General features: G+C 42.5%; 2 protein-coding genes across 10 annotated transcripts in view; both read right to left on the reverse strand.

Moving 5' to 3' along the window:
• The window catches only part of DEPDC1B (DEP domain containing 1B), a 66082-nt gene extending 59112 nt beyond the window's left edge, over positions 1-6970 (reverse strand). The window contains exons 1-2 of one of the 2 annotated variants that reach the window (XM_061618651.1): positions 6739-6970; positions 2434-2699 (exon numbers count right to left, since the gene is read on the reverse strand). In XM_061618651.1, coding sequence (XP_061474635.1) covers positions 2434-2699; positions 6739-6786 — 314 coding nt within the window. In that variant the 5' untranslated portion in view covers positions 6787-6970. The remainder of the gene's footprint in view (positions 1-2433; positions 2700-6738) is intronic. The other variant, XM_061618640.1, reaches the window with a different exon arrangement.
• A 3309-nt stretch (positions 6971-10279) lies between these two features.
• The window catches only part of ELOVL7 (ELOVL fatty acid elongase 7), an 80479-nt gene continuing 64248 nt past the window's right edge, over positions 10280-26510 (reverse strand). For 7 of the 8 annotated variants that reach the window (XM_061618662.1, XM_061618700.1, XM_061618680.1 and 4 more), the window contains 6 exons: positions 24148-24338; positions 20812-20892; positions 20265-20321; positions 18958-19063; positions 12067-12203; positions 10280-10977 (listed from right to left, as the gene is read on the reverse strand). In XM_061618662.1, the coding sequence (XP_061474646.1) occupies positions 10768-10977; positions 12067-12203; positions 18958-19063; positions 20265-20321; positions 20812-20892; positions 24148-24338 (782 nt within the window). In that variant the 3' untranslated portion in view covers positions 10280-10767. Of the gene's footprint in view, positions 10978-12066; positions 12204-18957; positions 19064-20264; positions 20322-20811; positions 20893-21437; positions 21538-24147; positions 24339-26510 lie in introns of those variants that run through there. The other variant, XM_061618722.1, reaches the window with a different exon arrangement.

The following is a 26510-nucleotide window of genomic DNA, read 5'->3' on the forward strand; positions in this document are numbered from 1 at the left end:
AAGAGAGAAACAGAAGCTTTATGACACCATTTTCTCCATTCCCAATATTCAGTGCTTACAAAGCCAAAAGAACATCTCACACACACACTTAATCAGCACCAATGCCAATATCTATAGAATTTAAAAAAAATCTTTAACCTCCCCCAAAAAACAGCCCAATGAGGAATGAGTCTGCTCAGTGGACACAGAATTGAGTACCTGGAATCAGGGCCAGTGCCAAAGGGGAGCCAGGTTGGGCCCTGGCGGAGGGCCCTGTGGTCCACAGGGGCCCCTTGTTAGGTTGGGGGAGTAGTGCTCCCCTTCCACGAACCGCAGCAGGGTCCCTGCCACAGATCGCAGGGAGGGAGCTGCCCGCTTGCCCGCTCACTGCCCCCCACCACTTGCTAGCCCCCTGCCCTCCCACCCGCTCATCTACCTCGCTTGCTCACTCACTCGCTCACCTGCCCTCCCACCCCCGGCTTGCTCACCCTCTCTTCCACCCCCCCACCCACTCGGTAGGTAGGTGGGGTGTGCATCTGTGTGCCAGGGCCCAGGGCTGGCTGGTGCCCAAGGGCCCCAGCATGCCTAGCGCTGGCCCTGCCTGGAATCCTGAACAGCAGCACTCCACACTGCAACATTTTGTTGCAGTCCCATTTGTCTTTGTAATATATTTACAAATATACAAGCACAGCATAAGAGGGGACACTCCTGGAAGGCAGCAAATCTGCCACCAGATACCCCCTTGTCAAAACTGTCCCCTTGTGTCTTCCAAACTGGTGCTTCTCACACTGAAATTGGCCAAGCACTAATCTCACACCTCATTCCTGCAGGTTAGTTGCCCATTGAAGAAATGTCCACAATCATTAAAAGACATTCGTGTTTTACTGTGTCGAATCCCACACTCCCATCAATAGTCATTTTAGGCAATCACTGTGACAAACCCATTCAAAGAAAGAAAGAAAGCCATAATCACAGGACAGCACCCAAGGACCAAAAACAAATCAAAACAAAAAAATTGGAACTGAAAGAACATAAGCAGATTATTAGTTGATAATTACACCCAAAAGGAACTACTTCTATGAAAGCTACTTTAACCAGGGTGGCAGATTCCAGATGAGCATAGCTGCATAAGCTCTCTTCTAGGAGTTTGCAGGAGGTGAACACAGTTTTGGGAAAAAGACAACTAAAGGAGACGATTCCTTTGGCTGAAATCAGGGTGAGCAACCTGCAGTTCTCAGCCTAGTTTCATGAGGTCTTTGCCATAATTTCATACATGGCAAAGCAGGGAGGAAATGGAGGAAAGGGGATGGTGGTAGTCCCAGGGACCAGGATGTTGGATTCCTCTCCGTCAGGTCATGGAGATGAGGACTCTTTTAAAAAAACAACAATATGTTTTTTAACCTTTTTTTAAAAAAAGTCTTCAAACCTTTTTAAAAATGTTTTTAAAGTTGTTTTGTTTTAATGTATTTTAATGTCTGTTTTTATGATATTTTAAATTGTTTTTTGTACTTTTGTTTGCTGCCCTGGGCTCCTGCTGGGAGGAAGGGCGGGATATAAATCAAATAATAAATAAATAAATACCGGAAGGGAAAAGGGCACGCAGGGCCAGCCCCAAAGGCGTTGCCACTTGGTGAACCTGTGGAGGCATCGCCTCGACCCTGCCCTGATGTGACACTGCTATCCCCTGACTCCCAAGGACTCTAGTGCAGACGATCTGAACCTCCCCTGTTTCATTATAGTAGAAGGTTCCTAGAGAAGGCTGGACCCCTTTAAATAGAGCAGTGTCTTGCAGCAATGTCAGAGTGCTGTGTTCCACAGAGCAGCCTCAACCCTGGCTCATTTCCTGTCTGAAGCTTGCCGTATTTCCGTCCTGAACCTCACCGTGTCCTACACCCCTGCTGAGCCTTGCCACATCACAGAGAGGAAAGAAAGAAAGATTGGCCTTACACACCTTTGGCTCCAGCCCTACCCATCACAGGCATGCAGCATGTGACAGATTACCCCCACCCTAAGGGAATGAGGGCCTCAAGAAAAAAAAGAAGCCCACCACCCTGGTTTAAATCATTGGTTCACTAGAGGCTAAGGTGAAATCATCAAGGCTGCAATCCAATACACACTTACGTGGCAGTAAGTCCCATTGAGCTTACTTCTGAGTAGACATGTATTGGATTGTAGCCCAAGTCTGTAAATAAGCACTGGTTTTTTAAAAAAAAACAGCTGTTGAGTGGGGGAGATTTTGTCTATGGCACAAACTAGAACCTGTTCCAACAAAAAGTGTATATAATAATTATGCCTTTCTGCTATATTTCCAGTTATCAAAACAGTAATTTAATTTGACAAAAGTTGCAAGAATTTGTGAGCATCTGGAGATACACAATAAAACACAACATCTCAAGTAGCTAACTCATTTTTTTCAGGTTTCAACCCAAATAACCATAATGTCTAGTGATTTACCTATATAAGTGACCATTGTCCTCAAAATCCTCCTTGCCCCATTTTCCTTTGATATCTTCAATAATGTGATTCTTCAGGAACTTTTTAAGGAGCTGAACTGCTTGTGTACGGGTAACTTCTGGGCTAAAATTCTGATTGTGCCTTAGTAGCCTGTGTAGCCAGTCTACTGCCTCTGAAGCCGTGAAGCAGCGCTCGTAGCTTTTGAAGTGACAGCGATGCTTCCGTAAAGGCATTCCATCTCGAAAGAGCTCAATAGTCTCATTCCACTGAGAAGACAATAAAAGTTATCATTATAAAAAAGTTTTACCCAAGGGCAAGCTAGTGCTTGTTTGCTAATCTCAGGCATAGGCAGTCCCAGAAAATGTTAAGAGGAGCAGGTGAAGATAACCCACTTGAAAGTGAACATTTGCCCAAATCAGGAAAATTATTGTTCCCACAACTTCAGGTTTTTTTCTACATATACAACGGGTTTTTCCCTTTACCCCAATGCTAAGGGCTGGGGGGGTTTTTTGATTTTTTCTTAATCCACAGCAAACTACCCCAAAAAACATCAACTAGGAATTATACCTCAGTGCAAAATATCCTGCAAGCTAATAAAACAACAGAACCCCCATAGATGGTTTTTATTATTTATTTATTTATTACATTTATATCCCACCTTTCCTCCAAGGAGCTCAAGGTAGCATGCAAATATGGTTCTCCCCCCCTCCTGATTTTATCCTCATAACAATCCTGGAAGGTAGGTTAGGCTGAGAGACAGTGACTGGCCCAAGGTCCCCCAGTGAGCTTAACAGCTAAGCGAGGATTTGACCCCAATCCAACACTCCAACCACTGCACCACACTGGCTGTCTCTTATTTATTGCTGATCTGGTGCACTGTGGGAACAAGGAAGCGAGTGGGTCTTAACCACAACCTGGGTGTTTCCTGAAACCATCCACAGTGTAAGGGTTGGTGAGTGCACATAACTGACAGCATCTAAAGGCAGCATGGTAATGCTATGTAAGACCCCCGATGTGCTTGAATGCTAATCCTTCCTTTTTAATGTTATTTGTTTATTTATTTTAAAGATTTATAGCTCCCCTTTCATTCAAATGATGACCCAGGTTGCTGACATCCTGTTAAAAGCAATACAAAAAATATCCAGAGCCTTTGGGTCTTCTTGGCAGTTAGCAGAGACCAAAGAAGTGCTTTCTACCAGCTGTGGCTACTACAACAGCTCTGACCATTCCTGGACCAGAAGAGCTTGAGCACAGTCGTTCAGGCATTGGTGACTCATATTTTTGTTTTATGGTTACTGTATATTAATAAATAACAGCCCAGTGATGATACATAGACCAGTAGTGGTTGGGTAGAGGACATGGAAAACTGGGGGAGGGGGATATTGCAATATCACTTTTTTTTCTCAGTAGGCGACGCCTCATTTATTTCGAGGGAGTTACTTTCCAGTAACACATACCAAAGCCGGCTAAATGTATTTTATACTGTAAAGGCAGAACACTTTGTGACTAAATGAAATAATGTGGACACAGAGGAAAGCGCTTAAACAAACATACCCCTGGATACAGACTATCCTCCTTTGCCCAGTGTCAGGCTTGCAGCAACAACCTCCTCCTCCTGTTTTTTTTCTGCTACTCTGGGAGCACCCCCTCCTCAAGTCCCAAGTGGGAGTGGTCAACACTCCTTCCTCTGATCACTTAGCAACAGTGATTAAACATCCTTAGCAACAGCAGCTTCCCTTTAATAAGCCTTAGAACACTGATGCCACTTTTTGCTTTCTAACTTTCCTTCTAGATGTCCAATTGACTTATTATGTTAAAAAAAAATGAAAAATAAGAATTGAGGCGTCCAGCCAGTTTGGGGCCGATACATGTGTACCCCCCATAACCCCCCTCCATTGGTGGCCCTCCCTTCTGCCACCTCATTGAATGGCATGTACACTCCAGGCCAATGACTGCTCTACTATGTGTATAAGACCACTCCTTAAGAAACCCTCCCTGGATTCAGAAAATTTATGTAATTACCGACTGCTTGATTATCGCCCCTTTTGGGGCAAGGTTCTTGAGCTCTCTTGGATAAAACTGATTTTCTAAATCCATTTCTGTTTATGTCCAGTTTTGGCACAGAAACTGCCTTGGTTGCCCTGTATGCTTTGTCAGCAGAGACAGGGGGACTGTGTCCCTGTTAATTCTCCTTGATCTCTCAATGGCTTTCGATACCTTCAACCATGGTATTCTTCTGGAGCAGCTGTCCAAGTTAGGCATGGGTGGCATCACTATGTGGTGGTTCCAGTCCTACTCAGATGGTCATTTTCAGAGGGTGGTGGTTGAAGATTATTGTTCAGCACTGTGGGCTTCTGCAGCATTCAATTTTATCCCCCATGCTTTTCAACATCTAGATAAAACTGCTGAGTGGAGTCATCTGGAGTGTGTTGTCAGCAATCTACTGATGACACACAGTTCCTTCTCCTTACATCTGCAGGTATGGCAACCATGTCCTAGACTGATGTCTTTATTTACTACTAGACTGGATGAGAGCCAATAGTGTGAAGCTTAATCCAGACAAGTCTGAGGCTAGACAAGACTGTTAGTGGGAGGTTCGCTAGACCAGATGGATGGGATGTGGCCTGCTCTGGATGGAGCCATACTCCCTCTGAAAGAGCAAATGCGTAGTTTGGGGGTACTTCTGGATCCATTACTGTCGCTTGAGGCTCAAGAAGCCTTTGACTGGTGACCCAGCTGTGCCACTATCTGGACAGGGATAATCTAACTTCTGTTGTCTACACTCTGGTAATCTCCAGGTCATATTACTGCAATGCATTATATGTGCGGCTGCCTCTGAAGATAGCTTGGAAATTGCAGCTGGTGCAGAATTTGGCAGCCAGATTGTTGACTGAGGCAAGACAGTCAGAACATATAACACCAATTCTGACAAACTGCACTGGCTACCAGTTAGTTTCTGGGCTCAAGTCAAAGTGTTGGTTTTGACCTATAAAGCCTTATGCAGCTCAGGACCCCAATACCTATCCCCATGTGAACCAACCCAGACCCTGCATTCTTCATCTAAGATCCTTCTCTGTCATTAGTATGTCACGCAAACCAGGCCCAGCTCTATTCCTGCTGAGGAAATAGAAGGTATGGTTATGCATGTACACACATATGTATGTGTGTGTCTGTGTAAAAGCAAAAGAGAGAGAAAAAGTAGCTCAACTCTGGTGGAAATAAAGTACAGGCAAAAGAGCTTCCCCCCATTAGCCAGGTTTTGATTTGAAAATTCTGGCATGCAGGGCAGAGCATGTTTCCCTAACTTCTCCACAGGTGTTACACCCACCCAGCTGAGAGGCGGCCCAGGGGAAAAGCAGGCAGACTGGAGATTCTGGGCACCCAGATGACCTGCGTATTGAGCATTTATCCTAATTTACTTGTGGAGAGGTTAGACAATGTTGCATCAAAGCAAATGTTATCCCTTTCTAGTGCATTTTCTTGTCACTTGTGTTATCGCAGGAAGTCCAGTCTTTGGGAGAAGAGGGTTGAGCAAAAACCCCCAATCAATTGCAATTGTGCAACCTAGATTTGTTGGTAAGCAATAGAATCCCACAGTCGAGAAGTGCCCTCTGAATTTGGCAGATAGGTTTGCCAGTCTACAGAGCTTCTGCTGTAATGCTGGGGGAGCAAAACATCCAAATGTGCCAAGACTGGGGTGGCTCCATTGCTCAGAGCTTTGCCTGCAGGAAGCCCCAGGTTCAACTCTTGGCATCACCAGCTAAAAGGATCAGGCAATCAATGACGCGAAAGAACTTCTACCTGAGACTCTGGAGTGCTAATATCAAAAGCAGGCAGTGTTAGGCTAGGAAGTTTGACCTGGTTTAAACCAGCTTCCTATTTTATGGCTGCAGAACAGGAAATGCTGTCAGCTGCGCTGCCTCCTTGGACGTCTTATAAAGGGCAATTCCCCATTGCCACAGCGCACATGAATCTCCCCGTTCATTCTGGGGGCAGGGTAGGCTACCTGTGCCCAAAGAACCAGATTGCTGAATTGTAGCTAGTTGGCAACCCTATTACGCTTGTCCCAGACTTGCAGTGTCGAAGCTGATTTCTTCATATAAGACTTTGAGATCTGGCTCAGCCCTGGAAGAGCTGCAACAAATACAATGTTAAGATGAATGCGCCTTTGAGCACGTCCAGAGTACATTGCTCGCTCTTGCTCAGGAACCAAAGGGAAGGACTTCTCAGTCTAAAGATACAACAGAGGGAGGCCTGAGCCCCGGGAAAACAAGAGCAGTCTCCGCTGAGCTACCGTCCACTTACCAGCCGGGTGGCGCGGTAGGGCCCAGGACCCACCAGTCGAGGTTCCATCGGCCGCCACGATAAAACAACACTCACCGGCCCGTTTCCACGGAGACCGGCAGACACACACGCTACACAGCCTCTTCGATTGAGTTTGAATCGGAGACCAGCGAATCCTAATTGGATCGAGTTATGATGACGTAATCCTTGGGAAGCACCCGATTGGAGGGTGGCTCTTTGACCCTGTCCTCTCGTTCTCATTTCTACTCATATGTTTAAATAACCTTTGTCACTACAGTAGTTCTTTTTGCTACCCCCCCCAAAGAGCTGATTGGCCCCCTGATACACGTCAGAGTCCCGTTTTACATAGCGGCAGATAATAACCAATGAGCTCTCTCTCCCTTACAATTGCTAGGCAACAGCGGCGAGGGGGGGAGGGAATTGTGACAGTAACAGATCTCTTTGAGACTTCGCCTGCGACCCTCTCCATGTTTTGTGGGGACTAATAAAAGCCCCGTGAAACTCAGATGCGATTTACTTTTGCCAATGTAACAGAGGGCGTGAGCGCGCGTTCCGTTGCAGGCGTGGATAAGATCGTAAGAGCAGCCCTGCTGGATCAAGTCAAAGGGCCATCTAGTCCAGCATCTCGTTTCCCTAGAGTGGCCAAGCAGATTCCTATGGGAAGCCCACCGGCACGACCTGAGCGCAACATTTCCTCGATTTGTAATTTCCAGCAATTAATATGCAGAGGCACGCTGCCAGCGATCCTGGACGTAAAATACAGCAACCACCTACATTACTACAGCCTGTGATAGCCAAACCCACACTTCAGCTGTGGGAAGTACTTGCCTTTGTCTGTAAAGCATGTCTTAGAATTCAGGTTCTTCAGGTGACCCCCCCTTCTAATATTAAAAGGGCAAAAACCTTTCTCCACACTGTGCTTAATTTTATGCACCCCTTTCCTGCTCCCCCTCCTCATCTTATCTTTTCCCCTAAACCAGTAAGTCCTCACTATTGTAACCTTTCCTCTTTGGGAAGTTGCTCCAGTCCCGATCACTGTAGTTGTCTTTCCCACCTCTAATATATCTTGAGGTGCAAATGGCAGCAACAGAGACAGTTTGCAGTATCACACCACGTTTCTATAATTTGTGCACTGCCTTAAACAGAGTCAAAGCACTGTTGCACCTACTTTAATACTGTCTAAAAAGAATTAACTGTTGGAGATGGGGTTGGGGCCCATGATGCAGTTTACTTGCATTTATTGGAACTGAAGTCAAAAAAAATGGTGAATCATGGCTTGCTTAGAAAATATTAAACAAATAACTAAGTATGAAATCCCAAAATGGAAATGGTAATGGACTGCTGTGATGTTCCTCTATTAGTGTATATATGGTAAGTGCTGTTTGTATAGGAGATACATGGTAAGTTGAATGAAAGAGGAGGGGGAGTGAATGGGCAGTAGAATGCTGGATGATTGGCTGAATGTTTAAAATGGCTGACAGTATAAATGGAAGGATGTCAGGTAAATCTGGGTGGATGTGAGGTGGAAGGTGGATGTGAGGTGGATGGTAGTGGGTTGTTTTGGTGGGTTTATGAGAGGAGAGTGTGGAGTTCGGATTAATACTAAGACCAGTACCTCAGGAATAGATGAAACCATATGCTTAAGTGCCTTTTAAAGTAATCTTGTTATCTTTGTTATTTAATAAATACTTTTGGTTTACCAAAGGCCTGATCCTTGGCTGGGGTTTCACATACCAGAAGGGAGGGTAAGGTAAATACCAAGGCTGAAGGATAACAAATGGTGGCAGCGGGGAAGGGAAGAATAACACCACAAGCATTCAGAGCAAATCAGAAATATATGTATCTGCATTGATACAAAGGGAGTGGGACAGCTTGAGCACGCAGTCACAGAGGTAACCTGATTGAGAGAGACTCAGGCAGAGTCTCTGGGGATACTGGTTATAGAACGTGACTGGTGGTGCTGCCTAGCAGGGGGATCTGGTGAGGTCTATGCTAGAGCGGAGAGAGAAACCATAAAGAAGGACGGTCCGGACTGGTGGAGTCTCTGGTGGTGCCTAGTGACAGGCAGTAGCCAAGAGCAGGTTGGAACCTGACAAGGAGAGCCGGGGAAGGACCGTCACAACTGCCTTCAAGTCGATTCCGATTCATGGCGACCCTATGAATAGAATTTTCATGGTAAGCGGTATTCAGAGGTAGTTTACCATTGAGGCTGAGGCAGTGACTGGCCCAAAGAATCCATTAAATGTACTTCTTATTTAGAGGGCCGAGATGAAATTGTGGACATTGAAATAGTTACCATCCTGCTAATAGCAGTAAAAACATCTATTTCAACCATTTGGGGGGGGGGGGAAACAGTTCCTCATCCCTTGTGAGAATGGTTCTTTTAAGATCTGGGACTTAGGAACAATGTATAAGCTCACAGCAAGAAAAAACAAACATATGAAAGTACGTTTATTGAAAGGTGAGTGACCCTTATATTTTGGAACGAGAAAATGGGTGAGGATGTAAGACCATATACATGATTAACTCTGCTTTAAAGGGGAAAGGTGTATGTATATGTATTCATCTTATTGGGTCCCCCCTTTCCCTTTATTATTATTATTGTTATTAAGCTAAATAACAAAATTAAAAAATGACGTGCTGCAAGATTTGAGACAGGAGGCCTTCCCAGCTGTACATGGAGATATCAAGGCATGAACCTAGCCCCTTTTGCATGTAAATAATGTACTCTACCACTGCTGCTGAATAAGTGCTAAAGACAATGATTGGCCTTACAAAAGGGAAAGAGGATAGAGCTGTCCTTTCCTTTAAATCTATTTTTTAAATCTATTTTAGTCATCAGGAAGCAGAAATGCATGTCTACAGACCAAAGCATAAAGCAGAGGTGGCCATCCTGTGGGCCTCCAGGTGTTGCTGGGCTCCAACTCTCATTATCCCTGACCACTGGCCTTGGTTGCTACAATTAGTCCCAGCTAGTGGGGGCTGGTAGCTCCATGTTAGTGGGGCTGTGGAAAACGCTCTGGGTTATAATCTAAATTTCAAGAAGCAATCCAAGGTGCTGAAGCACCCCACTGACATGGAGCCACCAGCCACCACTGGTCTTAGCCACATGTGGAGGGCCACAGGTTACGCACCGCTGCCCAAAAGGAACTTAATGTATAAATTCTAGGTCCAAAATGTGAAACTAGGTACAGACTTACAATACACAATCTTTCATACACAATAATCCATAATTCTCTTTTTACAACCCATTTCTAACATATACTCATGTGGCAGTAGAAGTGACTTTCAGATTAATTTTACTGCAAGTTAAGCAGTGGTCAGAAGCCTTCTGTCTTCAGTTTTCAATGAAACATTCAGCCCATAAGTATGGCTACACTCAAGTAAGTATGACTCATGTATGTGGGTATAGGATACAACAGCTTTTATAATTCAAACAGGAGGCATGAGGATACTGTTGCAAGTCTTTAAAATAATCCCTTCTTCATACCCCAAGGACACCTCAAAATTACACAAAAGAATTACCAAGACTAAATAATCATAGTCTTTAATATGGTACAATTTGTATAAAACACATTAATGTTTACAGTAGTTTTAACAATAAGGTCTATAGTCCATAAATCATTCATGAAATTGGATTCCATTTCAATGAGTAGCCTATAAACCCAGTAACTTGTGACACCTGCTAAAAACAATTGTATCTTTGTCAGTGCTCAAAGTACTGTTTTATACTTATCAGGCACACTTCATTTCCATAATGAATATTTATATGCATCTCCAAGAGTGCAACTCAGTATTCATTCCTCTGATACATAATTTTCTAATATGTACATTGTTGCTGAAAATAGCAGGTTAGTAACTCAATCATTACATTAACCCTCCCTCCCCCATAAAGATTACATCCCAAATAACTTATAGTAAAAATACAAGGTTTTTTGTTTTGGAAAACCATATAAAACAGTGTGCTGTGCATCTTTAGCATCTTGATTGTCAATTCAAAACATTGTATCATGTTTGTGGCAGAGTGCTTCATTCAGCTTTGCCTTTGATAGTGCCATTTTGTATATTCTTCGGGGGTCTTTGGCCTCTAGTGTAAGCATTGTACCAAAAGTGTAGGAACAGGATTAAAAACAAAGAACCATATAGTGAGATGATGAACATGAAGATTGGATACTGGTATGGGCAACTATCCATGAAGTAGATTTGTCCTATATGGGCAGTAACCAAAATGAACTGGATCTAGAAAAGAATACAATAAATCATTACGACAGTGAAAAAAAGTTAAGGCAAACTAATGAGGAACCATTTCTTTGTTATACACCAAACACAAGTAAGGGCAGTTCTGCAAAACTAGAACAATGTTCTTGGCATTAGGAAAAAGGGGGTATTTATGATGTTCAGCTCTCAAAGCAGGCTACTGAAACTACAAATTGTTTTGCTTTACTCACAGTGCAATCCTAACACACACACACACCTATTTAGAGGGGCAGAGTAATGGGTCAACTCATAATATGATTAAATTAAGTGGGCTCATAAAGCTATGTACATTTAGTACAGAAATTAATTTTGGGCCCAGATATTTCACAACCGTGGAACTTCTTGTCTGCAGAAACTTTTTTTATTTGTGGTATGTTATTTAGTACACATTGAGCAAAATTTTGGGAGGGGATAGTTTGTGCACCTAAGGAATTATAAAGACATGGGTGCTTAAGCCAAGTTCACAGACTTCAGATTGCCTAACTTGCTTTGGATTGCACCCATTATTCATTAGTCTGCATTTAATAGATGATTACTTAAGATTTTGTTGTTTCCCCACTGTAAATCTTTGGCTATAGTAGGTGTGCAGTGAAGATATCTTGAACTGGATCTCCTCTTAGAGGGTTGTAAGAATTTCTTTGAGAACTTGGAAATAGTCCTATATAAATATTTAGGATGACATCCAACGATGCCCACCCAATTGTGCAACACATTTTTGCTTCTCCTTCTGGCCCCCCACACATCTCCCAAAGTCTGTTCCGGAGGGTCCTCCAACTCTCTAAAGCAGAAGTTGGGGATGCATGGGAGGTTGTAGGGGAGGAAAGGAAGTGGAAAATCTATTCATGCAGTGTTTGATGACACCCTTAGAATTTCACATCCATTAGCTACAATTTCATTGGAAGACTAGGCTAAATAGTAACGGAAGAGGAATAGTAAACCATGAAATGAATTCAGCTAGTTTAAAGCTTTTTGTAGCATGCATATTTACTGCACATAATTTGAGACTCAGCAAATTCATCAAGCCCTATCAGATAATCAAATTTTCCTATACATGTTCTGAAAGTTACTCACCAGTTGAACAGTGGTCAAATGTTTTTTCCACCACAAGTATTTATGATAAGTTGGTCCCAGTGAACAGAGTCCATAGTAGGTGTACATGACCACATGCACAATGCAGTTTAACATGCCATGGAATGTTCCTAAACCACCTGTCAGGAGAACAAGATCAAGTCTACGTCAGCTCTGTATTAATCCAAAGTGCATCATCAGAGACAAATCAGAGAAATGAGATTTATTTTATTTATTTATTTTAAAAAATTATATCCCGCTCTATTTTCAAAGAACTCAAAGCGGCAAACAAAGCAATCAGATACAAGAGTTAAAATTAACATACTAAAAAACAGTATTAAACTAAACCTAAACCTAATCAGCATAAAAACCTATCAAAGTTAAAAAACATTTTATACATCACTTAAATTAAACACTTGACGAAATAAAAACGTCTTAACCTGGCGTCGAAAAACTAAACGAGAGGAAGACAGCCGCACCTCAACTGGTAAAGAATTCCAGAGTATGGGAGCAATCACAGAAAAAGCCCTTGTTCTGGTTCCCATCAGCTGAACTTTAAAGGTTGAAGGAATTACAAGAAGAGGATCACTAGAGGACCTCAAAGGCCGAGAAGGTTCGTAGAAGGAAATACGATCAGATAAATAAAGAGGGCCCAAGCCGTGTAAGGCTTTGAAGGTTAAAACTAGTATCTTAAATTGGGCCCGGAAGCAGATCGGCAACCAGTGTAATTGTTGTAATAAAGGGGTTGTGTGGGCCCATAGGCCCGCTCCTGTTAACTTTCTAGCAGCCGCTCTTTGAACCAATTTAAGCTTCCGAGCTGTTTTCAGAGGCAGCCCTACGTAGAGCGTGTTGCAGTAGTCTAGCCGGGATGTAACTAAGGCATGTGTTACCTTCGACAAGTCGGATATCTCCAGAAATGGGCGTAGTTGGCGAACCAGTCTTAACTGGGCAAAAGCGCTTCTGGAAACCGCCGATACCTGGGCCTCCAGGTTCAACGCAGAATCCAGAAGTACACCCAAACTGCGTACCTGGGTCTTCAGGGGGAGTGCAACGCCATCTAACCTTGGTAAATTCCCTATCTCCAGATCAATCCCACGACTAACGAGGAGCACTTCTGTTTTGTCTGGATTTAATTTCATGAGATGAAGAAAACCAAACCTTGAGGCTACTTCAGGTAATCTTGTGACCACTTTGTGTAACGCCATAATGATGTGGTTGCCATTAACAAAGACGATAGTGTGGCAGAAGCTTTATGTGGTTGCTGTGATATATCTACAGACTGCACTATGTACATCAGCATTATTGCTTGCAAATTCTCCATGCCAGCTCTAGATCTGTGTGTGTGTGTGTGTGTGTGTGTGTGTGTGTGTGTTGGTTCATAGAGACACACCACAGAGAAGCAACAATTCATATTACAACCCCTTGCATACATTAAGGCAAGCACTGGGACTATCTGCCATGTGTCTGCTAAAAGAGCAATCTATGATATGGCGCTAATACAATCCTTTTACTTAACCAGAATCCGTGAGTGGGAAGTCCACACACACTATGTTAACATCCCACTTTTCCTCCCAGGAGCTCTCTCCCAAATCTGTTTTATCTTCAAAATAACCTTGTGAAGTAAGTTATGCCAGGGCAGCCACTGTGGTGCCCTCCAGATGTTGCTGGACTCCCAACTCCCATCATCCCTGTCAACTGTGCATGTGGGCTGGGGCTGATGGGAGTTGAACATCTGGAGGGCACCATGTTGGCTACTCCTGGGCTAGGCTGAGAGATAATGACTGTCCAAAGATCACCAAGAGATTCTTAGAGTTTACTGGGGAGTTAAACTCAAGTCTTTCCAGTCCACTTTCAACACTCTAAGCATGATCTTCACAGGCAGTAACATAATAAATGAATCTCGATGTGCCTCTATTTCCCTTCAAGAAACAGGACTAAGTGCTAATTTGGGAATTCTATCCTAAGTCCATGGACCACAGCTCTGGATATTTACTTGCTACTAATTAACATAATCTGCACATTTTCAGACATGAGAAATGCTGAGCTAGATTTTGCAGATCTTGGCCTGTTTTACAGCAGTTTACTGAAATTACTGTCTTCAGGTAACATCTGCACCAGTTTTTATAAAAAGTATGTCCTTGGAATAGACCCAGCCTCGTTTGCATTTGTTTCCAGCTAATCTACATTTTTGGCACCATATTTTTAAACATTACTCAACTCACTCTCCTCCACCCCCATTTGTATATCAAAGCTTGCATTCTAACCTTTCCCTGCCTTTGTTTAGGCTAACTTACAGTCATGAATTAAAAAGTATTGGACACTTCTCATTTCTGGAAATGCACATATGTGCTCAAGATTGATGTATCAATTAAAAGTAAAGAAAGGAAAAAGGTTGGCCCAGACAACAAAGTTGATAAAAAGTATTAAGCAGGTTCTAGTGAAATAATAGTCTGGTTCAGATCACAGCAGAGCTATGAACACACCTTTTGCCCACTCCATAGCCCATTATTGTTATGAACAATAAAACAAGGAAGTATCTAATTAACCACACAGTTTCCCATTTCATTTCCAGCACTGGAACAAGCCATAATATTAAACCAATTGCAAATCATGGTTTAATACCCTGTCTTGTTTCCCAGGTGGTAACTATAGGTTTCCTAGTTTGGAGGAAATGTTTCCTGGATTGATTGCTCATCCCCCTGCAGCGCAAGCAAAGGGATGCTTGCACGGACAAAAGGCTTATTTGTGTCTTGGCTTATTAAAAGCAGAGATAGGATTGCCTGAATTCAGTCTAGTGTGGTACTTAAAATAATAAATTAATAGTTTAATTAATAATAATAACTATAGTTTAGGGGCAGAGCATCTACTTTGCATACAAAAGATCCCAGATTTAATCCTGGCATGTCCAGGTAGGGCTGGGAGAGATCCCCGCCTGAAAATCCTGGAGAGACACTGCCAGTTAGTATAGAAAAACATTCTACAGTATGCAAAACTTGGAAGACTCACAACCCATTGACAAGCAACAGTACCTGAAGGATTTTCACGAAGCTGGTTTAGCAGGAATATGCAAGCAGGGAAGCCTGCCAGATAATATTACACAATATTTGAAGGTCATGAAATATCGTTAAAGATTGTACCACTGGCTTATTGAGACATTAGCTCTTATGGGCGATTGCCTTCTTCAGATGCATGATATTATAATACGTGCAAAGTGAACTAGGAAATGGTCTCCTGGTCTGTCATTTCATAATTATGTTCTGTGTTCTGATAACCAAGCTGCATTCTTTGTTCAAAATCTTCAGTTGTCAACTTGGTAATTCTTATCATCAAGCACTTCTCACATTAGTCTGAAGCCTGGGAAACCCAGGGAGCAAAATAAGACATGAACTCCATTGAAGACTCGCTCCCCGAAAACCTCTTCCTACTGGGTGTATAGAAGTGAGCAATCTAGATTGTGGTAGCACTTAGTCAGAACTACAGTTGAAGTTTCCATGGGTGTAAGTGGATGAATGTTTTTGCTTTGTGGCACAAAACTAACAGTTACTGGCCTTGTTCACATGTCATGGGAAACCAGATGTGATTTGCCTGTGGCCCTTCAGGTGGTTGGGACTATAATTCCCCATCTCCCGAGCACTGGCCATGCTGGTTGGGACATATGGGAGCTGCAGCCCAACAACATCTGGAGGGCCACAGGTTAATCACTCCTTTGGTAAACCATAATTACCAATTTAAGCTGCTTTGCTCTTCCCCACCAGTACACGGGAGAAAGAAACCATGATCCCTGACTTAGTGTTATGTCTGAACTGGAGATCATGGTTTGTTTCGGTCCAAACAAACCATGATCTGGAGTCAAGGTTTGTTCTACAATAGTAATGATTTGAGCAAAATAAATAAGACTCTCAAGTTTGGACATAACACTAAGCCAGGTTTGTTTCTCCTATGCGATAGCATGGAGGAGTAAAGCAGCCTAGAATAGCACCTTCTTGGTGAACTGTTAACTATGGTTTACTGTGACATGCAAACTGGGCCACTGTGATGTCTTTGATAATTCTCTTGCCGTTTTGGATCTCTTAGAATGAAGACCAAATTAAAAAAAAAACATCAGAAGTACATTAAGTACAGCCTTGGTCGCCCTGTATGATGACCTTTGTCGGGAGAGGGACAGAGGGAGTGTGACTCTGTTGATTCTCCTTGATCTCTCAGCGGCGTTTGATACCATCGACCATGGTATCCTTCTGGGGAGACTCGCGGAGTTGGGAGTTGGAGGCACTGCTTGGCAGTGGTTCCGCTCCTACTTGGCGGATCGTCACCAGAAGGTAGTACTTGGGGAACATTGCTCGACTCCTTGGACTCTCTATTGTGGAGTCCCTCAGGGTTCGGTTTTGTCCCCCATGCTTTTTAACATCTACATGCAGCCTCTGGGTGCCGTCATCAGGAGTTTTGGAGTGCGTTGCCACCAGTACGCTGATGACACGCAGCTCTATTTCTCCTTTTCATCTTCTACAGGTGAGTCTGTGGATGTGCTGAATCACTGCCTGACCGCGATAATGGACTGGATGAGAGCTAATAAATTGAGACTCAATCCAGACAAGACTGAGACACTGTTGGTGAATGCCTTCCCTGCCCAGATGGTGGATGTTTACCCTGTTCTAGATGGGGTTACACTCCCCTTGAAGGAACAGGTTCGTAGTCTTGGGGTTCTTTTCGATCCTTCCTTGTCTCTGGAGGCGCAAGTGGCCACGGTGGCAAGGAATGCATTCTACCACCTTCGGTTGGTAGCCCAGCTACGCCCCTGTCTGGACAGGGATGACCTCGCCTCAGTTGTTCATGCTCTGGTAACTTCTAGGTTGGATTACTGTAATGCGCTCTACGTAGGGCTGCCCTTGAAGACAGTTCGGAAGCTTCAGCTAGTGCAAAACGCAGCAGCCAGACTGCTGACGAGGACCAGCCGGTCAGCGCATATAACACCTGTTCTGGCCCGTTTGCACTGGCTACCTATTTGCTTCTGAGCCAGATTCAAGGTGCTGGTTTTGACCTATAAAGCCTTACACGGCGTGGGACCGCAGTATCTTGTGGAACGCCTCTCCCGCTATGAACCGACCCGGTCACTTCGCTCAGCGTCTAAGGCCCTCCTCCGGGTACCAACCCATCGGGAAGCCCGGAGGACAGTTACTCGATCTCGGGCCTTTTCTGTAGTGGCCCCCGAATTGTGGAATAGCCTCCCCAAAGAAATACGCCTGGTGCCGACGCTTCTATCTTTTCGGCGCCAGGTTAAGACCTGGCTATGCTCCCAGGCATTTTAAAGCGTTTAATGTTACAATTTTAAATCTCTTTGTTTCAGTTTATTTATTGTGATATTTTGTATTTCTGTACTTTTAATCTTTTGTACACCGCCCAGAGAGCTATTCGCTATGGGCGGTTGAAAAAAGAAATAAAATAAATAAATAAATAAATAAATTGAGAAGCTTCAAAATGCTAATTAACGCAAGGACATTTCACTCAAAAGTACTCCATATCTGTCTACAACGAATCCATCAGAGAGAAATAACAAACGCTTGGATTAACACATAAATGGGTATTAGGCAGCATTAGGCTAATGATTTTTAGAAGCCCCCACAAAAAAAGTTAAATAGGATAGAATATATTGCAACTATTTCAAGAGAGAATGAAGATAATTTCATTTGTGGAGAACTAATGCAGCCTTGCAAAGGAGGAGGCAACACATTGTTGCAGACTACGCTGCACAGTTCAGATAACACTTTGAAGCAAGGGCAGCTGCCTCCCTTGAATGCCCAGGAAGATACTCCAGACACTGGTCCTGCTGGTATCTAGTGTCTCTAGTACTGAGGGAGGAACCACATGCAACAGTGCACATACTCATCACATCATAATAATGGGCTTCTCAAGACAGCGCAGCCTCAGCCTCCTCAGATTAGGTAAGTTGTCCAGACCATCATCATCATCACACACACCCATGGCAAATTTCCTATAAGACTATCTGTCTTGCAGAGTTTTCCACATTAGCAAGTAGGACATTTCTGGGTCTAAGGTATCAAGTCTCAGTGGACAACATGCAGTTAATATTGATCTGAAAACAAGAGTATTTTGGGAATAGCATCTGGGTCAGAAATTGTCTTCTAAATGCCTGGAAAAGCAAAAGGCAACCTTTGGATGAGAGATTTTAATTATCTTTGTGCTAGATAGTTACCTGCAGTTTCCCCTGTGCCCCCACTGCTTTCTTTTCCCCACTCCAGTTTTTGCCCAACTGTTTCTGGTAGAATAAGCTAACCGACTGGTGCAAAATAAAGAGGCTTGCATAATTCAGAATAAATAATTTGTTCCAGCTATGGTGATGCTCCCAACAGATTTCAGCTTGCTAGAGATTGTGGGCCTGAGAACATTAAAGTGTTAGGCTGAAAAAAAAATAGCAATCAGACAGCACTAATCACGTGCAACTATCAACAAACCGCTAAAACAGTCCTAAATCTAACAGAGTTAGGCATTCTGATGCCCATTTAAACCAATATGCTTCAGCATACCTAATTGTGTGTTGGATTCAGTCAACAAGGAGTCTTGTAAGAAATCTTAACAGGTTAATAATGCACCTGCTACAGAATCCTTATACTGTGTGCCTTTTTCTCTGGGTCACTTTAAAAACAAACACACACTATGTACAACTTGCCCTTCATTTAGCCATCCAGTTGAAGAAGCCACCCATAGACAAAATGCACAAAAGAGCTAAGGGTTGATGGATATATGACTTTCCAAAGCAGCTGGGATGCATGCATAGAATTTTTAGGAAAAGTATCCATTTGTTAAGTTAAGAAAGAAAGAAAGAAAATGTCCATTTAACAGCATTTGTATTATTTATAAAGCAAATAGGATTGCAACTACCTGGAGCAAATTTGACTCCAAACCACCAAGTCCAAGGCATGATTGAGTGATGGAAGACATGCAAGAATGTAACTTGGCCATTTTTCTTTCGGAGGACAAAGAAGAGCTGAAATAATTCAAACAGATCTTACTGTAAGTCACACTTAAAGTTAGCAACATGTGCTATTCAAGCAGTGCATTTAAGAACACATCATGTTTTCGTCACGTTAAAAATGTATTTGTTCACACAGGCATTCCCTGAGTGTTACTACTGAATGCACATATTACTGCTGAAAATGGATGTTATATTACTGTGAATTTTGGTACAATTGTTTTATTTTTTATTGTCTTGTACATCACTTTGCATATTTTTAAAAACTATAAAGTAACATAAAGGTGTTCATAAATAGATAAATAATCTATTGCCATTTGTTTTACATAAGATGCAGACTGTTTCAGAATTACTGGTATATACAGAACACCATTTTTCCCAGACAATCTGGTACAAAAATAGTGCCGTTTAGAAAGCATCCTGTGATACGTAACTTGTACTCGAGATCCTGTTTTTTCTACACAAACACTTGTACCTGGTTTTTAAAAGGCATACATGTTTTCACAAAGTTGATCTGGAAAATAGTCTTGTGCTGCTATTCTTCCTGGCCCCAGCCAATCTATTATACTGGAATATTTTTGAAGGGGAGCGTTGGGTGCAATATTGCAAGCTATGTACTAACTCAATGCACAGCTTGCTAATTTCTTAGAGACTTGTCATGACAACATAAGAAAAGTCTTGCTGCATCAGGCCAAAGGCCCACCCAGTCCAGCATCCTATTCTCACTGTGGCCAACCAGATACCTATGGGAAATCTACAGGCAGAACATGAATGAAGCAGCAGTCTTGCCACCTGCAGTTCCCAGCAACTGGCATACAGAGACATATTGCCTCTGACAATGGAAGTAGAACACAGTCATTGTTCCATTATTGCTAGCAGCCACTGATAGCCTTATTCTCCATGAGCAAGGTCTCACAAACTTGAAGACCAAACACAATTGACTGAGTTATAGGCACCATCACTATGAAAAATAATTACTGTGCAAATCTTAACACACACACGTCCCTGTTGCTGTCAGTGAGAAAGAGAAAATATGTATGTTAAAGCTTCTCCAGTTTTGCATTAATCCAAATCAATTACAGCATGTGGAAAGTTTACATCCACACCGGGAAATTAACACACTTCTGGTGAAGAGGAAAATACAACACTCCTGGCACAATCTGAAGTATGCTACTGTGCTACTCTTTTGTTGGTTAAATTCTATAATCATACTTACAGTGTCTAGCAATTCAATAAATTTGGAGAAATAATACATATAGCAGGCACGAACCATCTGCAGAGAACAAAAATATTTATTAAAAACTCAAATAGCTTTGAACCCAAACTTAGTTTTTGTTGAACTATATGAAAGTTTTAAGCTTTGGGGTTGAATTTATGAGCAACACCTTTGCAGAGGAGTTGGAAATTACATCTTATCACCATTCACCAAGTGATACAATCCAGAGAAACACAAAGGGAGAAATCCACATGCACATAGAAAGGGGCTTCTGTTCATTTTCTAAATAGCTCCATGAGTCTAAGAGGCAACTTGTAATGTGCTGGGAAGGTGCAAATCCTTTCTGCATAGGTGTAAAAAGCAGCAAATCCTTTCTCCATGGGTGTAAACAGATTCCTGGATTGGTGTCCATGCCTCTCATGGCTAGTCTTTTCATTACGTGTACACACACATTTATTTGTAACTCTTCTCTTGTATCCAGTGCAGTTTAATGACTGCACACATTCCTGGAATTAATGAACCACAACAAAGCCATGACATTACTCACCCTTAGAGCCATAGGTGACCTGGAGTAATCAACAATGTCACAGCGAAAGGAATAACCTGTAGCCCAGCCAGACATAAGGAACTGCAAGTGGAAGGAGAATGGAGTGACTGGAGGGGGGGATGATTTCAGTTTGCATAAGTTAAGCACATCAGAACCAGAGACACTCATGGCTAATTATTAGCAAATGGGTCATGGCACTACGTAGATGGTGGACACAGATAGAGTTGAATGCTACAGCTGCCATAAAGAGGAGGTCCTCTTGATAGCATTTATTTATTTATTTATTTCCTGTCCTTCCTCCCAGCAGCAGCCCAGGGCAGCAAACAAAAGCACTAAAAACACTTTAAAACATCATAAAAACAGACTTTAAAATACATTAAAACAAAACATCTTTAAAAACTTTTTTAAAAAAGCTTCCAAGACATCTTTAAAAATACCCCTACTATTAATATTAGTATTAGTATTAATATTAATATTAGTATTAGCATTAGCAGTAGTAGTATAGAATTTATATCCTGACCTTCCTCCTAAAGGAGATCAGTATGGCAAATACATCAACAAAACAATTTGATTACAAAAAGAAAAGCATTCTAACAACAGTTAAAAGCATTCTAAAACACAATTACAGTTAAAGATGTTCTTTCATCCAGTGATCTCCAGGTTGCCTGGAACAGTCCCCTTCAGTCATCAATTGCCTGGGTAAACAGGAATGTTTTCAAATTCCTCCTGAAAGTCAATAGTGATGGAGACAAACACACCTCATCAGGGAGGTCATTCCATAAATTGGGAGCCACCACTGAAAAGGCCCTTTCACAGATCAACAGCAACCATATAGCTTTTTACACTCTTTGTTAAGAAGTCATCTTCTCCACTGACTTGTCTCAGCTCAACTTGATGTTTAAACATTTTCTTTCCTCACTTGGACTTTCCTATGCTTGCAGAAACACACAACACAGGCTGGAATCCAACCAACATTAACAATATAGTTTTAACAAGCAATAATACTGGATCCAAAGTAAGCATATTCCTCTTTTTACCCAATTTGTATACTTAGAACCAAAATCTTTGGTTAGAGTTCTAGAAGTGATATTAGCAAAGGAGATTCAAATACAAACAACTCAGTACAAGTATCGTGCAATAAAAAACCTGAACTCTGTATATTTAAATGGAAGGTCACTGTTCTTTCTAGGTGGGCACTTCTGGCTTGTAAACAGCTACTTGCCCTTCACCATGGCAACAAAGAGGTTACTCCAGGCAAAGCGAATATAAACTTGAAGTGGAGTTATTTTTTCCAGCTGTCTATGGCATGCATTACTTACAAAGGTGCACTTGGCAGGCAAACTACTATATACTTTTGTGGGCTTGCAAACATTTGGATACTTATATGCAAGGCCATATAATCAGGAGTGTCTTACTGAAAGAGAAGGTTGCAAAAGTGAGTATATGGAGATCATTCTGAGCATCACAAAAGAAAGCAATCTTTGTGATGGAAAGATTAAGTATCCCAGCTAAAGAAAAAAGCACACAGGAAAACCCAGAAGTCAAATAATGCTTGAAGTGTCCACAAAGAACAAAGGAAAGACACAGAAAGCAGCTTCCAGTGCACAGCTGAGTGGCAGAGAACATGTTTTGCATGCAGAAATCTCCTGCCTACAAAGCCAGCCAGACTAGATAATTCTCAGCTAGATGGACCAATGGTCTGACTCAGTATAAGGCAGTTTCCTACTTTCAGTGATGCTGGCCAGCCATGCTTATTTCACCAGCTATGGCAATTCCTGGATAGCCTGGCCTCAGATGGTGACTTCCCATCTGAACTACTGTAATGCACTGTATGTGGGGCTACCCTTGAAGACAGTCCAAAGGTTGTAGCTAGGGCAGAATGCGGCTGCTAGGGTGGTAAGTTGGGCAGCTCAATGAGACCATGTGTCACTGGTCCTGAAAGAGCTGCACTGGCTGCCAGTGAGCTACTGGGTCCAATTCAGGGTACTAGAATATAAAGTCCTAAATGGTTTGGGATGGTAAAAGAGTGCCTTCCCCATTATCAGCCGTCTTGGACCCCACAAGGCCCTGCTGGTGGTACCACTACCGGGGCTGCCCAGTTTGTGTTGTCTTGTCACGGGCTTTTCAGCAGAATTTCCTCCCCAGTGATATGTGTCTGCCTCCATCATTATTTACTTTCAGGAGGAACTTGAAAACATTCCTGTTTACACAGGCATTTGATGACTGAAGGAGACTGTTCTTGGCAACCTGGAGAACACTGGATGAAAGAATGTTTTTAAAATTGTAACTGCTTTTAGAATATTTTTAACTTTTTTAAAAATTTTGTTGTTACTGTTTTGTTGATGTGTTTGCCACTCTGGGCTCCTTTAGGAGGAAGGGTGGGATAGAAATGCAATGTATTATTATTTCAACAAGCTGTACCTATAGGTATAAGTTAGATGACACTTCACAATTAGGTGCCTGCTTCACAGGTAAATATACCTTGTGTTCCCCCCCCCCGCTCCGATATATGCAAGTGAAATCATCAAGTATGGGTCTTAGTATTGTCTTCTCACTCCCTCGTTTCTCATAAACATGGACAAGTAAACAAGATCTGGTTTATCTGTTTGATTGTCATTGTGAGTACTAGAGTGTGTGAAGCTTGCACGACCAAAACCTGCTCCAGTTCCCTCTCCAATCCCAGTAATAATGTTGAATGTGTGGCACAGGGATAGGAAACCTATGGCCATCCAGTTGTTGTTGGACTCCCATCAGGCCCGGCCAGCATAGCCAACAGTCAGACATGAGAGTTGTAGTCTAACATCTAGGAGGGCCATAGGTTAGTCACCGCTAATGTCAAGAGTACATATCACAGAGCCATGTAGAGCAGTTTTTAGGATACCATTGCTGCTTACTGTGTTGTTGCTGAAAGCATGTTCATGTAGGATTAACACTGCCACAGCACGTGTTTGAACAGTGGAGGGAAGCAGGATTCTTACTTTCCCCAAACACACACACTTTCCCCAGGAGTAGAGATAGAAGCCTAGTGTGGACTCATCCCTTTCATTCACTTCACATGTTGGACAAATATGTACTAGAATTCCCACTTGCTGGATAGAGGGAACTACAACATAGAAGGAAGTCCCCATTCTTCAAAAAGAGGATCTGACAATGAACTTATCGCCAGGAGAACACACACAGCGACAATCAGATTTGGAGGGAGAGTTTCCAAACATACATGTTGCAATCTTGCCCATACCAGAACCTCATTAACATTTTTGAGAAGAGAAGAAAAAAACCTTTGTGCGCACCTAATTGGAAGAGCTAGTTATCAGTCTGCTCTCAGGGAGTACTTACTTCATAAGTCATATAAATTGAAAGAGCCACTACACCAAAGTTGTAAAAAACCATTATTTGCCTCAAATCAAAAGGTTTTCTGTTGTCCATGAGCTTTGGTCCCAGATGAGTGACAAAATAGATATAAGCTACAATAATAAATGTCTGTGGGAAAGGCGAAGACATAAGCGGGTAGCCATCGACTCGTGGATCTGGAAGAGAGATTTAAAAAAAGAGAATTAAGTCACTCAGCCAAAGTGGTTACTAACCATCAAGAATATTATTTAGCAATACTGGGTTGCTCATTTTAAAAAGATCTTCACATTTATTGTTTACCTCAGCTTTTTCCCCCGCTTTACGAAAAAAGTCGTATGTTACTCAGTGAAAAAGAAACCTGCATCATGAGAACATAACAGCCTAATGGATCGTGCCAATGGCCCATCTCGGAAGTTAAGCACACGTGAAATACTTTTGTGAAAATTAGCTACTTCTGCTAGCTTCAAGACCTTGTGCAGTGTTCCAGAGTTCAAACTCATCTAGTGTTCGAAGAGTTACACCATTTTCTTCAGGGGTAGCTAACCTTTGACTAGCCAGGTGTCATTGGAACAGCTGGTATGGCCAATGGTCAACTTTAGTCCAGACACATCCTGAAGACCCTTGATTTACTCATTCCCAGAATTTTTGCTGCAGTTAAATTGCAAATCAGACCAAAGTGTCAGCCTTCAATAACCTACCTGAGTGGCCTAACAAAATACAAGATTGAAAAGGAAGCAACTGGTCATGTATATATTCCACCCACCTCCCTAGCGACTGGGACATCATCAAGCATGAAATAAGTCTACTCAGAACCAATAAAGCCATCTTCAGTGCCAACTGTTACCTACCATTAATGCTATATAGTATGTATTAATGTCCTCAATCCTCACAGAGAATTTTATAAATGTTTCCTTTTACGGCCGCCACTGTTCTGTCCCGGTAGGACCATGGAGGTGAGGCGGCGAGGGTCAGATCCTGGGCGAGAGGCACCCCCCCGGGGGTATACCCCCTTCCTCCAGGCAGCAAGGCCTGGGTCGGACTCCCCAACACGCGGTACAGTGGAGCCCGACAAGATGACACCCATTCGTGCCAAAAATTTAAAGGTCCCCTGAACTTAAAGGGGGCAGTAAAAAACAAAAGGAGAAGTTTGGGAGCCTCGAAAAGCACAAGAAAGAGGGACGGGGGAAAAAAAACTCCAACCCCCTTAGCCCCTAAAATAAAAAGGGAAGAAAAGGCAAGGAGTTAACCCTAAGTAAAACAACTCACGTGGATAGTAGTTCAGATGCGTCTGCCTTGGACCAGGACAGGAAATGAACTGGGGTCTGCAGGCCAGCAACGCCCCCTCAGACTGCAAACGTCAGCGCATTTCCTGTCCTTGGACCAGACGACAGACTACTACCCACGTGATGGACTGGCATCCAGGGAAAATAAGGGAGAACTTTTGGAAAATCTCACATAAATTCTATCACAATGGGACTATAAGAGAAATTGTTATACAATAATGAGTAAATGGTATATCACTCCTTTCAAAAGTAGTAAGATAAATAATAATTACTCCCCAGTTTGTTGGAAATGTCAGAAGGACAAAAGAGATTTTTCTTCCTTCGGTGGAGATGTGAGGTTGCAAAGAAATACTGGAGAGCAATCCAGAAACAGTTCCAATACTGTTACACCCAGTAATATTTCTGTGAAATTATTTAAAATACTCTGTAAATGTACAATATGCTGAATTGGTTTCATACCTCCTAGTGACTGCAAGAATATTGTATGCTAAATACTGGAGAATAGGTGAGATACCAACAATGAAATAATGGCGAGAAAAATGTGGGATTATGTTGTTATAGCTAAAGTGACAGACTTCTTGAGGATACAAGAAGAATGAGAATTGATAGGGTTTTTCTGGATAAGTGACAGAAGTTTCTTAATATATTCAAAACTATGGTCCTATCTATGATATGTAATACATAAACAAACAAACAAACAAACAAACAAACAAACAAATAAATAAATGTAGTTGGGATATCACAGAATCATAGAATAGTAGAGTTGGAAGGGGCCTATAAGGCCATCAAGTCCAACCCCCTGCTCAATGCAGGAATTCAAATCAAAGCATTCCTGACAGATGGCTGTCCAGCTGCCTCTTGAATGCCTCCAGCATCAGAGAGCCCACTACCTCTCTAGGTAATTAGTTCCATTGTCATATGGCTCTAACAGTTAAGACGTTTTTCCTGATGTCCAGTCGAAATCTGGCTTCCTGAAACTTGAACCCTTTATTCCGTGTCCTGCACTCTGGGACAATCCATAAGAGATCCCGGCCCTCCTCTATGTGACAACCTTTCATGTACTTG

This window comes from Rhineura floridana, chromosome 1 (assembly GCF_030035675.1).
Source record: "Rhineura floridana isolate rRhiFlo1 chromosome 1, rRhiFlo1.hap2, whole genome shotgun sequence".
Classification (NCBI taxonomy): Eukaryota; Metazoa; Chordata; class Lepidosauria; order Squamata; family Rhineuridae; genus Rhineura; species Rhineura floridana.